We start from the raw sequence: 12,054 nt of genomic DNA, 5'->3' as shown, positions 1-12,054 counted from the left end.
TTCTGCCTGCTTTCACAGTTGACATGAAACAAAATCTTAGGAGGATATGAGAGCAGTCGTTAAAATAGTTAAGGCGGCCAACAAGATATGTCGTCCCGGGAAAATTTTCCACAGTTAGGAGCAGAAAAATTCCTCGTACAACGGTTACCACTCTGTCTTAGATGAAAATTCTTGCCTCTTTTTCGCACCATTTCCTTCCCTGACAGTGCATTTAAAGTGTTCAATGTTAGGGAGACGCAGAGGGCCAATCATCTCATAACCAGCGAACTGAATTCTTTCTTTTATTTAATTTCAGCTCCAGAAGCGACGCCCCACCAACAGCACACAAGTTTTCAACAGCGCTACCAACGGTAATTGTTTTTGCCACTAACCGGTAGTGCGAGCTAGTGACTGGGAGCTCTGTCTCCATACCATGGAGAAACGACAAAGGCGGGAAAGCCCCGCTCCTTCCGTCCTGCCATTGCAAGTACGCCCCTGTTGTGTGTGTGTCTGGACTTAGGTGGCTTCTGGAAATGCGTAACATACCCCTTTTTCTTTCTCCACGGCAGCTACACAGCAGAAAGGAAGAAATGTAGAACCTGCGAGGAATAGCACCATTTATTATACCCACCAATTAACCATATGAACTCAGACCAAAACCATCGCGTAACCATTCCCCCCCCCCCTTTTTGTGTCCACTTTCACTGCCTGTCCAACAACCACAGTGTGATGTGAAGCTTCCTCTTTAGTCATACAGGTGCGAAGTTGTGTCATACAGAACTTCACCTCGCCAAGTGTGTGCAATATGGCTCTTAGCATGGGGGCGCTGTTCAAAGTGGCTTGACCGCCATTGTGTATAGTTGTTAATGTACGCACCATAGATACTGCGTATTCACTATTTTTTACAGCACAAAGAGAGGGTCTGCAATAAATTAGCTCGAAACGTGTTAGCCCCTCTCCGTTTTCAGGCTAAAAAATTTGCATGCACACACTACAGTTTTAAGGCCCGCGGTGAGGAGATGGTGTAGTCGTGTAGTCAGTTATTCTGTGATCTAGGAATCATATTGGTGCATTCAACGCAATCATGTATAAAAAAACGTTAATATGCCCCATTAATCTTCTCAAAACAGCCGCTAGATCTGAGGAACCCGACTGTCCTGTTTCCCCTTCTACTGTGACAGCTATAGGTCAATTTGTTTTGCAGGCTAAATATTTCCATCGCCACAGAATTACTCCAAAAAGCCGCGGTGGTCTTGTCCTCACCATCATCCAATACAAAAGCAAAACTTAGTATTCGTGTTTCAAGCCTTCTGTCCAACCGCAGCTCTTTGCAATCCTTGAGGAAAAAATGGTGCCCCCCACCGAGAAGCCATTCTCAGTACCATAAACGGCGCATTGACTGGCGTGGCTACATTATAGATGGGACGAAAATACAACTTAAATTGAGAGACGGAGGTCAAGTGCGATACACACCATGGGCAACAGGGCAGCTCCTGGCTCATCGATACCAGATGCACGCATGGTTTCTGCCACATTTCATACAGCGTAATGATGTCTACACGAATGATTGACCACCAGACCTTCTAAACCAGTCATCTTACATCTGGCTGTGCTGATCACAAAAAGCATGTTCATTCAATAGTATTGCTAGCTCCATCAGGGCATAACGTACTCAAGCCTGCCCCCTGGCGACCCGTAGCGGTGTGCATTCATAGTGCAATGAAGCTGTTCCTGCAGCCATATGACTGACCATAGCTCACTGGCAAACTGCAGCTCAGAACGGACAGCTTCGATGAAAAAATTAGGAGTGATCAGCTGAGTGACAAGGCGTAAACTCGACAGCATCATCCTTTCGCTCACAAATCAATTCCAGATGTGATTTTATTCCAATTATTTGTACAGTGTCTTTAAAACTCCAGTCTATTCATATTCTTATTCTACTGCAGTTCTAACTACGCAACTACGCAAATTGTGTTACACTGTTAGATCGCGGTGAGCACTCCGATCACTGCAGGTGCTGCGGTACAGCGGGTAAGCGATGCGCCACTGCACTGGCAGGCGCCTGTTTCAAACACAGCCACCGGCGGAGGTTGTGAAACCCAGGTGGCTCTTCCCGAGCTCACGTAAGATTCATATTTGCACAGGTTGTTCTTCGAAAGTTACTGGAGTTGGAGAGGAGTAAGTGTGGAGGGGGGCGAGTCGACTGGTGGCTGCTATCGATATTTACAACGGCGGGCTACAGTTTGCTGGTGAGCAGGTTCAATTCAATTCAATTCACCTTTATTTTCAACATTTTTACAATGTGGACGGTCTCCCAGGCAAAAAGCTGTCGTAACAGCTTGACGAGGCCTGGAAGCCGGCGGCAGGCAGCAGTGACAGCAGTACAAAAAAAGTTATATACAAGATATCAATTGCTATTACATTTTATCACGGTCAAATTTTATCACAGATTTACAAAAATAAGAGGTGAAGTAACTGAATCAAAAAAGATATTGAGATGTTATACAAAAGCCAGGGTTAACATGCACATAAAACTGCAAAAAAGCGATAATTGCCCATATGAGAGGTTAAATTACCATGTGTATGTTTTTATTGAAACGTTACCATTTTACGCCAGAAACAGCAAACACACGTCATTCCAGAAACATTTGAACGCAAAATTTTACGCGTTATTCGAGGACTGATGTGATTTAGTAACACTGGCACTGTATAGCTTAATGACTGGAGAAGGTAATTAGTTCGGTGGTGTGGAATGAACCATTTTTCAGGGGCACGTGTTTTCGAAATATTACAGCGCAACGTTGTACCTGAGAGTGAGAGAAGGAATTCTTTATACATTTCGTTAGCAAAATAAAAGTGGTAGAGGAGGCGGTAAGTATAGAGAGACTAAATATTAATGACATGATGCTGACGAAATAGCACGGCTGAAGGATGTAAATATGGCACATTATTTATGCAACGCATGGCTTTTTTTCTACACGCAGAAGTGAACCCACTTTTTTTTTTGTAGTCGCTCCCCATATTAGTGTGCAATAGTTAAGGTGCGAACGGAAGAGTGCGTGGTAAACTTGTAGTCTAATGGATATCGGAAAGAGGTCGCGGGTCATGGCTGCTTTCTGATGCAGCATACTGCTGACACAGCTGGAGGAGACACTTAAGCTCCGCCGTAAAGGTATGACGCAATAGCGTAATGGGTTAATTCCAAAACATGCAGAAGGTCATTATCTAATTCACATTCATAGATCCCTGGGAGTCCTCATACCGCTCCCGGCGCAGTGGTGCAGCGGTTAAGCGATGCGCCTTGCGTGGCGATGGCAAACGCTTCCAGGTTGCCGTTCCTGAGTCACCAATCATAAAGTGTGCCAGCTGTAATGGTGGGTAGCTTGCTCACAATCAGGTGGCCAGGCTGTGATGACGCCGCATGGTCATGTGACCTAGGTGTCCCACCTACCTCCCAGATTGCTGTGTGGTAACATGCCAGAACCTTGACGATGGTTTTTCGCTGACAACGCTGACGCCGAATTTTATTTGTAACCGGGCCTTTAACACTATGAGGGACGCCGTAGTGAACAGCTCCAGAAATTTGGACCACCTGGGTTTTAACGTGCGCAGATATCACACAGTACATCGGCCTCTAGAATTCCGTGTCCATCGGTGGCCGAATTTCGATGGAGGCTAAATTCTGGAGGCCCGTGTACTGTGCGATGTCAGTGCAAGTTAAAGAACCCCAGATGGTCGGAATTTCCGGAACCCCTTTTTTTTTTCTTGTCTAATGGTCTACGCAGAAAAAACGTGCAGCCTAAGCGGTCTTGATAGCTCAGTATATATGATGCTCGGCTGCTGTACCGAGAACCGTGGATTCTATCCCGGTCCCAACGGTCGCATTTCGTTGAAGGCGAATGGCTAGAGGTTTGTGTACTGCGCAATGTCAGTGCTCCACTACGGCGTTCCTCACTGTCTTAGTCGCTTTGGGACGTTATGCTCTATAAAACCATAAAACAACAGACATGCAGCCGTACGCGCTCCCTGAATTGCTGCTCCCTTACAGGCCAGGAGCAAGCTGCCGCCACTTCGTTGTCATGGAAACAGCCAGTAGTGGGACGTGGTGACTCGCTCTGCCATTGGGTCACGCGTCTGCGACATTTAGCTCGGAGACATTCCATCAGCGAGCGACCATTGCACGATGTAGCGTTGCTCCATCGGTCCCAGAACGGAGAACATGTCCGGTCGTACCTGTCAGGCAGCCCGCTCAACGCCGAAGAAAACGGCCGGAGGTGAGTATGTGGTTCCTGAGATACAGTAGCGCATAGAGTACAAGCTTGCCTTTGTAATTTAGAATGACGTTATCGCTCTTCTGTGCGAGAAAATGTGTTACTCCCACAAGCCGATCATTGCGGTGGGAGAAACAGAACCTGGCTGAAAGTTTTAGCAAGCACGCTAATGCATGATGAAATGAACGTTGGCGCAACAAGGAGACTAACAAGAAAGAGACACTACCACCTCTTTCTTGTTAGTGTCCTTGTTGCGCTGCCGTCATTTCATCATGCACCAACTCGCCCCTCAGGATTCTTCTGACGCTAATGCATGTGTAGATATTTATGCACAAGACATTTTCACTGAGGTTAAAGTAATAAATATATTTGTTTTCCTCGCTCTTGTGGCCTAATCCTCTACGTGTAGAAAACGTGGATCCTCAAGAGAAGAAGGCTGTGTAGCAGACAATGTCATCACAAACCGGATGCCCTGAGATCAGCTGACATAACATGCCTGAAATGTGTTTCGGTTGATCAAAATGTGTAGCTGTGTATTTATTTTGATTGAGCGAAATTTCCCACAAAAACCACTTATTCACGCAATTTTCTGCTGAAGAATAAATGGGAAAACTCGGGAAAACTTGTCACTTAGCTGACGATAGAATTCCCAGTTTTCTCTTGATCTTGTAACAAGAGAGAAAGCTGAAACAGGAACACAATCAACAGTGGTGTGTGTTTTCGCCCAAAGCATTATAATATAGAAATATGCCAGCTCCCCCAAAAGAATTAGCAGTAGGAGTAGGAGACAAGGGTCCTAAATTTTTATAGGATGCAAGTTTTTAGCCAGTTCGCGGTATACTTCAGAGAGCGCATTTGCAATCTATTGAGGTGCAGGTGTTTAGTTTTCCACTTACAAATGAAACATCGGTACAGGCTTGAAGATGCAGTTCATCAATAGGTGTCCAGGTAGATCGTCGACTCAAGTGGAAGCTCTCTGAATCCAGCATTCGTGGTATCAGTCCCAAACGCAAACATTTTCTCCAACATGGACGGCAGTAGTCTTGCTGTCACTGTAGTCTGCACATTGCAGTCGTAAAGCCATTGCCTGTGGCAGGGACCCAAGGCCGGTCGATGGCCAGGATTGAATATATAAGCGGTGTCGTAGGATGTAACTGCCAAATATTGCTTTGGTTTTGCAGGTGCCTGCGCTTCCTTTGTAGCAGTACCTCATCCCCTCCGCTCTGCGGTCGGACGCTCACTTTTGGTCGCTTACACCTAAACTAGATAGGTAGGCTGCTGTTAAGGCACGTTCACAGTGGCGAGTCGCGGAGGTCACGCGACACAATAGAGCTGATTCATCATATAAGAGGCGCCCTCAGCAAGTCGCCAGCGACCATTTTGGGCTGTCATTCACTGACCAATCTTGCGACGCGACTACATATCGCAGAACTCCTCAACCAATTTCTTGAAGCGAATTATCTGTGCAGTTTCGACTCCAAGCTTGTGACAAAAGCCCTTGTTCCTCGTAGGTACAAGCATTTTCCTAACTCTGACGAACCGGAGTCGTAGCCCCTCGTTCGTATCTTATACTTGCACCCAGGCAAGACGGCGTGCCTGTCGACACACAAACAGTTTCCTTTACAGCCCGCGTTCAAATACAGTAGGCGGATGAGGGTCGCATACACCAAGAATGAGGGAGGTCAGGATGTGAGCCACATAATGCCATGATTAATGAAACTAGACAACAATAAACATACAATCGGGGTATAATACAAAACTGCCCGTGTGCTTGGTGATGTCATGAGTTTAATGAACTCCAAGTGCTCAAGCATTAATCCTGAGTCTTGAACTGTGATGTTCCTCATGGCACAAGGGCCGTGTGGGCACACTGAACCATCATACTTACAGCGTACCAATAACATCTCCTATCGTATTTTCCCAAACCATATTATACTATATCTTACTCGAGCACTATGCCACGAAAAAAAAATGATTCATTTCTTAAACTGTGCATTGTTAACTTAAGTGTTAACAGAAAAAATTTGTAGCCCGTCTCTCGCTCCTGGTATGACGTCACGCCATACCGTCACTAGCGCCTCTAGCAGAAGGAGCGCGGCGCACCGTGGCAAGCGGCAGCCGTTACTCGACTAGCCGAGTTGGTAGCCCCTATCTCGCTCCTGGTATGACGTCACGCTATAACATTACTGGTTTGGTTTGGTTTATGGGGTTTAACGTCCCAAAGCGACTGAGGCTATGAGAGACGCCGTAGTGAAGGGCTCCGGAAATTTCGACCACCTGGGGTTCTTTAACGTGCACTGACATCGCACAGTACACGGGCCTCTAGAATTGCTCCTCCAAAGAAATTCCAGCCGCCGCGGCCGGGATCGAACCCGCGTCTTTTGGGACAGCAGCCGAGCACCATAGCCACTGAGCCACCGCGGCGGCCAGCTTTCCTCATTAGCAGGATAGTCTACTCCTACCCCTACTATCACCTCCGCCGGAAGGACGAGGAAGCTGTGAACAGCATTATAAGTTCAGCGTACAAAGCGGCACTGGGGCTACCTCAGTACGCCAGCACACAGCACCTCCTCCAACTCGGCATCTACAACACGCTCACAGAACTCATAGAGGCACACAAGACCGCCCAAATTCACCGCCTCTCACGCACTAAACACGGGCGGCTCATACTTGACCGTCTCAACATCAACCCCATAGGCGACGTCCACCCCACGACGCCCATTCCGATAGGGGTCTATAGCCGCCTAGTTATAAAACCAATGCCCAAAAACATGCTACCTGGCCGCCATGATACGCGCCGTCAGCTGAAAGCCCAAGCACTAGACGCCACATACCTTGCCGACGAACACGCAATATACGTAGATGCTGCACGGCAAAGTGCAAACACATACGTGGCTTGTGCAACCACGCCACAATCTACTATCGTCACCGCCGCCACAGTAGTAGCTCACTCTCCGACAGCGGCAGAAGAAACCGCCATCGCGCTGGCCATCGCTGACCCACGTACGCGCACAGTCCTCAGCGACTCCAAAAGAGCGATACAAAATTACTCGGCAGGTTTTATCTGCCACCCCGCTGCACGCATCCTTTGCGGCTGCACTCCCGACCATAAGATCAATCTGGTCTGGGTACCCGCCCACGCGGGAAACTCTGGAAACGAAGGGGTCGACCGACTAGCCCGAGGACTAACCAACCGGGCGGCCGGCCCCACGGACCCAGACGCTCTTGCCGAGGCTCCCCAGACCTTTGCCGAAATTACCAACCTCTACAGAGAGATGAGACGCCAGTTCCCGCCTCCACACCCCGACTTGAATCGAGCGCAAGCCACCTTGCTCCGCAGGTTGCAGACACACTCCATCCTTAGTCATTCTAGACTTTCACTCATCACAGACGGGGAATACGACCCCGTCTGAAAAAATTGTTACCAGGGAGAAATCGCCACCCAGGCTCACATCCTCTGGGGTTGCGCGGGAAATCCGCCCCCTCGAACCTTACTGCCAGTTCCCTCCGAAGACGGATGGAACCAACTCCTCAGAAGGCCAGACAAGAGCATCCAACTGGCACTCATTTCGTGGGCCCAGGAAGTCGCCCCCACCTGGGGGCCACACCAAGCCCACCTGCCCTAAATCCCGCCAATCTATGGCAATAAAGTTGTTTCTCTCTCTCTCTCTCTATAACATTACTAGCGCCTGCACGTAATTTCCTTTCCTCTAATTCATTTTAAGGCGAAAGTCTTTAATGGCTCATGCTCGCGGTGTCCGTCCGTGCTCACGGCGTCCGTCCGTGCTCACGGTGTCCGTCCATGCTCACGGTGTCCGTCCATGCTCACGGCGTCCGTCCATGCTCACGGTGTCCGTCCATGCTCACGGTGTCCGTCCATGCTCACGGTGTCCGTCCATGCTCACGGTGTCCGTCCATGCTCACGGTGTCCGTCCATGCTCACGGTATCCGTCCGTACTCACGGCGTCCGTCCGTACTCACGGCGTCCGTCCGTACTCACGGCGTCCGTCCATGCACACGGTGTCCGTCCGTGCTCACGGTGTCCGTCCGTGCTCGCGGCGCCCGTTCATGCTCACGGTGTCCGTCCATGCTCACGGTGTCCGTCCATGCTCACGGTGTCCGTACATGCTCACGGTGTCCGTACATGCTCACGGTGTCCGTCCATGCTCACGGTGTCCGTCCATGCTCACGGTGTCCGTCCATGCTCACGGTGTCCGTCCATGCTCACGGTGTCCGTCCATGCTCACGGCGTCCGTCCGTGCTCGCGACGTCCGTCCGTGCTCGCGACGTCCGTCCGTGCTCACGGTGTCCATCCATGCTCACGGTGTCCGTCCGTGCTCGCGGTGTCCGTCCGTGCTCGCGGTGTCCGTCCGTGCTCGCGGTGTCCGTCCGTGCTCGCGGTGTCCGTGCGTGCTCGCGGTGTCCGTCCGTGCTCGCGGTGTCCGTCCGTGCTCGCGGTGTCCGTCCATGCTCGCGGTGTCCGTCCATGCTCGCGGTGTCCGTCCATGCTCGCGGTGTCCGTCCATGCTCGCGGTGTCCGTCCCTGCTCATGGCGTCCGTCCGTGCTCACGGTGTCAGTCCGTGCTCACGGTGTCCGTCCATGCTCACGGTGTCCGTCCGTGCTCGCGGCGCCCGTTCATGCCCGCGACGTCCGTCCATGCTCGCGGCGTCCGTCCATGCTCACGGCGTCCGTTCATGCTCGCGGTGTCCGTCTTTGCGCTGGAATCGTGCCAACTGTGGCCTCTTCTCCGCGCAATTCATTTTCTTCACTGAGGGCCCTGTTTGTGTTTCTTCTTTCACTCCCACTTCCTGCCTTCCTCTGCAAACGGATGACGGGTGTCCACCGAGAGATGCCAGAGAGAGGTGTCTGTTAGGGTGTCTGTTACGCGTAATTTCCTTAATTTCCTCAAATAGAATTTTCATTTTCTTCATTACGGCTCCTGTTCCTCTTTCTACTTTGACTCCCATTGCCTCCCTTATGCACGGTGCGGTTCGGGCATCCACCGCAACGGTTACTACGTCAGAGGTCATTTTAAAGCCCAACGTGCCTACTGGCCGCCGCTACGCGAAAGGCCGTTAGTGAGCGCAGTATTGCTTTCGCAATAAAAGGTATGTACTCATTATGTTGTTGCTACGAGGATCCGTCTTTTTTTTTCCTCTCGCAACGCGAAAATCTCAACGCCATTAGTTGTCAGTATTTGCGGGCCTCCGGGTCCGTTCTCAGAAAATTTGTGAAAATGTGTGTCACGGACGATGCTTGTCTACGTAGGCGTTCGCAAGTGATGTTCAGTGAATGTCGCCATAGCGCAAGTCGTATAGCGAACCAGCTTGAACTTTTGTCCCTTCTTCCTCAAGCAACAGAGCCAGCGGGGCCGATGTATAGCAAGACGCGGCAGACTGCGCTGTCTGGAGTGCCTTCGTCACGTGGGTGCGAGAGGGTCCTCCGGCCTTATCTCCTTCGCCCTTACCAACGGGACGGGGACGAAGAGAGCTGTACGAGGTGAGCACGATTGATACTTGACTCTTGTGGCAATGGCTGGCCCGCTCGTATTGCTGTAATGCAATTCATTCGACAGTCTGTATTCTAAAAAATTTCAGGGGGCACTTTGTTGACCTTAAGTACAGTGAGGCAAAAGCCTTAAGTACGGTGTTGCTGCTTGTGTCACTGATGTGTTCTTAAGATGTTAAGCTTCGTCTCTAACAGTGGAACGCGGCAGCGTTTTGCAACGCTGCCAGGGAGTCCAAAGAGCGCCACCACCCAATCCTCTGCGTCTTGCTGGTCGGTAAATTGGTTTTTGAGGAAAGGAAATGTATCTCGGTCGGTGGACACCTGAACCTTGCTGTAAGAGAAGGGAGGAGGATGGTAGTAAACGAAGACACTGTGTTCACTAGATGAGCCTTTGTTCATTCCAAACCATCGAGCTGGCATGGCAGAGTGTTTAGTATGCTCGTCACGCACTCCGGAGACCCTGGTTCGATTCCCCAACTCGACCAGTTTCCTTCTTGGTTTTATTAATCTATCTGGTCTGACTAGAATGGTTAATTAGGGTAATTGGTTAATTAAGCAATTAACTAAACTCAGTCCCACTTACTCGTAGTATCACCATACCATCCCTTTCATTGGCTGCATGGTTACTAACCAAAGAACAATTGGCCCCGTTTGAAATTCGCGCACTGTGATGTCACGACCATTTCGACCAATTGAAAAGCGTGACATTTTTGTCGACAACTCCTGCTTACAACGATGGGGCATTAAAGGCATCCGCCTTAATATACGAGTTCAGCCTTTAATGGGCTTCGACTTGTCTCTAAAACTCGCACATCCTCACTACGCATTGTACATTATTTCATGAGTGAAAGCTATTGTCTTGTGCCACCCTTACTTTTCTGCAAAGAACTGCAGTGTTGCTGGTTTAAATTGCGCCAAATAATTTTTTTTTTGCCCTCCTTTGGGCGGTTTACTCGTTGCAGCGTAATACGCATAGAAGGTTATGGCATGGACACATACATGAACAGGGCCTGTAAAAGAATGACCTCTTAAGAATGCTTAAGTACTGAGAGGTGGGAAATTCAGCTTAGCGCTTACCAAGAGCCAGATAAACACCAACCGCTTTTCAGCCTAAGCCACCCCTATTTGAGGCAGTTCAATGGGGAAAGACGTTGCTTTTCCACTGTCATGGATACAAGTAGCCCAAATTCCTTGTGCCTTAGCTGTGTCACTGGTTTTTGGGCGCTGCAGTTGCCAACGCAGAAACGTCAGCATCCAGTCAGCATGGTAGGATCTGCCGTCAATCCATCCATCTCAAAGCTCAGTACCAAATATATATGAAAATGAACATGAGCATCAACCAAACGTGAAGTTCAATGCCACAAAAAAGCTGAGCTGCAAAATAAGGCCATTCTATGTACGATATCTTCAGCAGTTATAGCCAGAATTATTCTAGTAAAAGATTATACAAATCATGTATACTGCGTCCCGGCAAGAACATATACAGGTGCTCTTTGCCAGAACTGGCTTGGATTTCTGCCGCATCACCCTCGCTCGTATTTCTCAACCTCTTTCTGCGCACATTCTTTTGCCTTGTTTCATCTGCTGTGTTACTCTGCCTTCACCAAGTTTCTGTGCCATGACAAACGCGGGCTTCTGATTACACTATGGTTACAATAATTTTTTCGTACTGATCAATACCGCAGATTTAAATTAGAAAAGCTTCCCTATGCTTTCCTCGCTTTCAGTGACTGATCGCTTCGTTCATATGTAGGTCGTTAACAAGCGTCTCATTTTCCTATTCTTGTTTGCTCAGTGGAATGCGCAAAATACGTGTGAAACACCATGCGAAACTAACGTAGTAATTTCTTCATTCCTCGTCAGTGAAGAGGCCTTTACCCCACAGTGGGCATAAATATGCTGATGACAATGATGATGAATGAACCTGCGCTATTCTATAACTCTAATAACCTTTTTTTCAGCTAGTACATTTTGTTGTATTCTTTAGCCTACGTTGTATCACACATATTTCGATGCTTACGAGAATTAACATGGGGTTCCTGCAGTCAACTCGGTCAGTCGAAAGCTAGTGCAAACCGTGAGGTTGGTCATGCAGAAGCTAGCCAAACGACTCACTGGGACCTCAAATTAGTGGCTGTCCTCAGTAGCTCAAAGCACAGCATGTCATGACATGGTCGGACACGGCGGGTGACGGCAAGGCAACGCTGGGTACGCTGGGCGTGGCATGTCAAAAAAGGGAAAAGGAGCCAAGAATTAGCGACGCTTGTTGGAGCACAGGACAGCGCAAGAGGGGGT

At 49.2% G+C, this 12,054-nt stretch overlaps 1 protein-coding gene across 4 annotated transcripts in view; it reads left to right on the top strand.

The window, feature by feature from the left end:
* Positions 1 to 12,054, top strand: part of LOC149347569 (uncharacterized) — a 31,286-nt gene that overhangs the window by 12,544 nt on the left and 6,688 nt on the right. For 2 of the 4 annotated variants that reach the window (XM_089587198.1, XM_089587197.1), the window contains exons 2-4: positions 296 to 350; positions 4,028 to 4,253; positions 9,606 to 9,750. In XM_089587198.1, coding sequence (XP_089443324.1) covers positions 4,199 to 4,253; positions 9,606 to 9,750 — 200 coding nt within the window. In that variant the 5' untranslated portion in view covers positions 296 to 350; positions 4,028 to 4,198. Of the gene's footprint in view, positions 1 to 295; positions 351 to 2,123; positions 2,229 to 4,027; positions 4,254 to 9,605; positions 10,293 to 12,054 lie in introns of those variants that run through there. The other 2 variants (XM_089587196.1, XR_016292539.1) reach the window with 2 other exon arrangements.

Source organism: Amblyomma mixtum, chromosome 4 (assembly GCF_055824585.1).
Source record: "Amblyomma mixtum isolate Tamu chromosome 4, ASM5582458v1, whole genome shotgun sequence".
Taxonomy (NCBI): domain Eukaryota; kingdom Metazoa; phylum Arthropoda; class Arachnida; order Ixodida; family Ixodidae; genus Amblyomma; species Amblyomma mixtum.
This window is presented reverse-complemented; position numbering and strand designations above follow the sequence as displayed.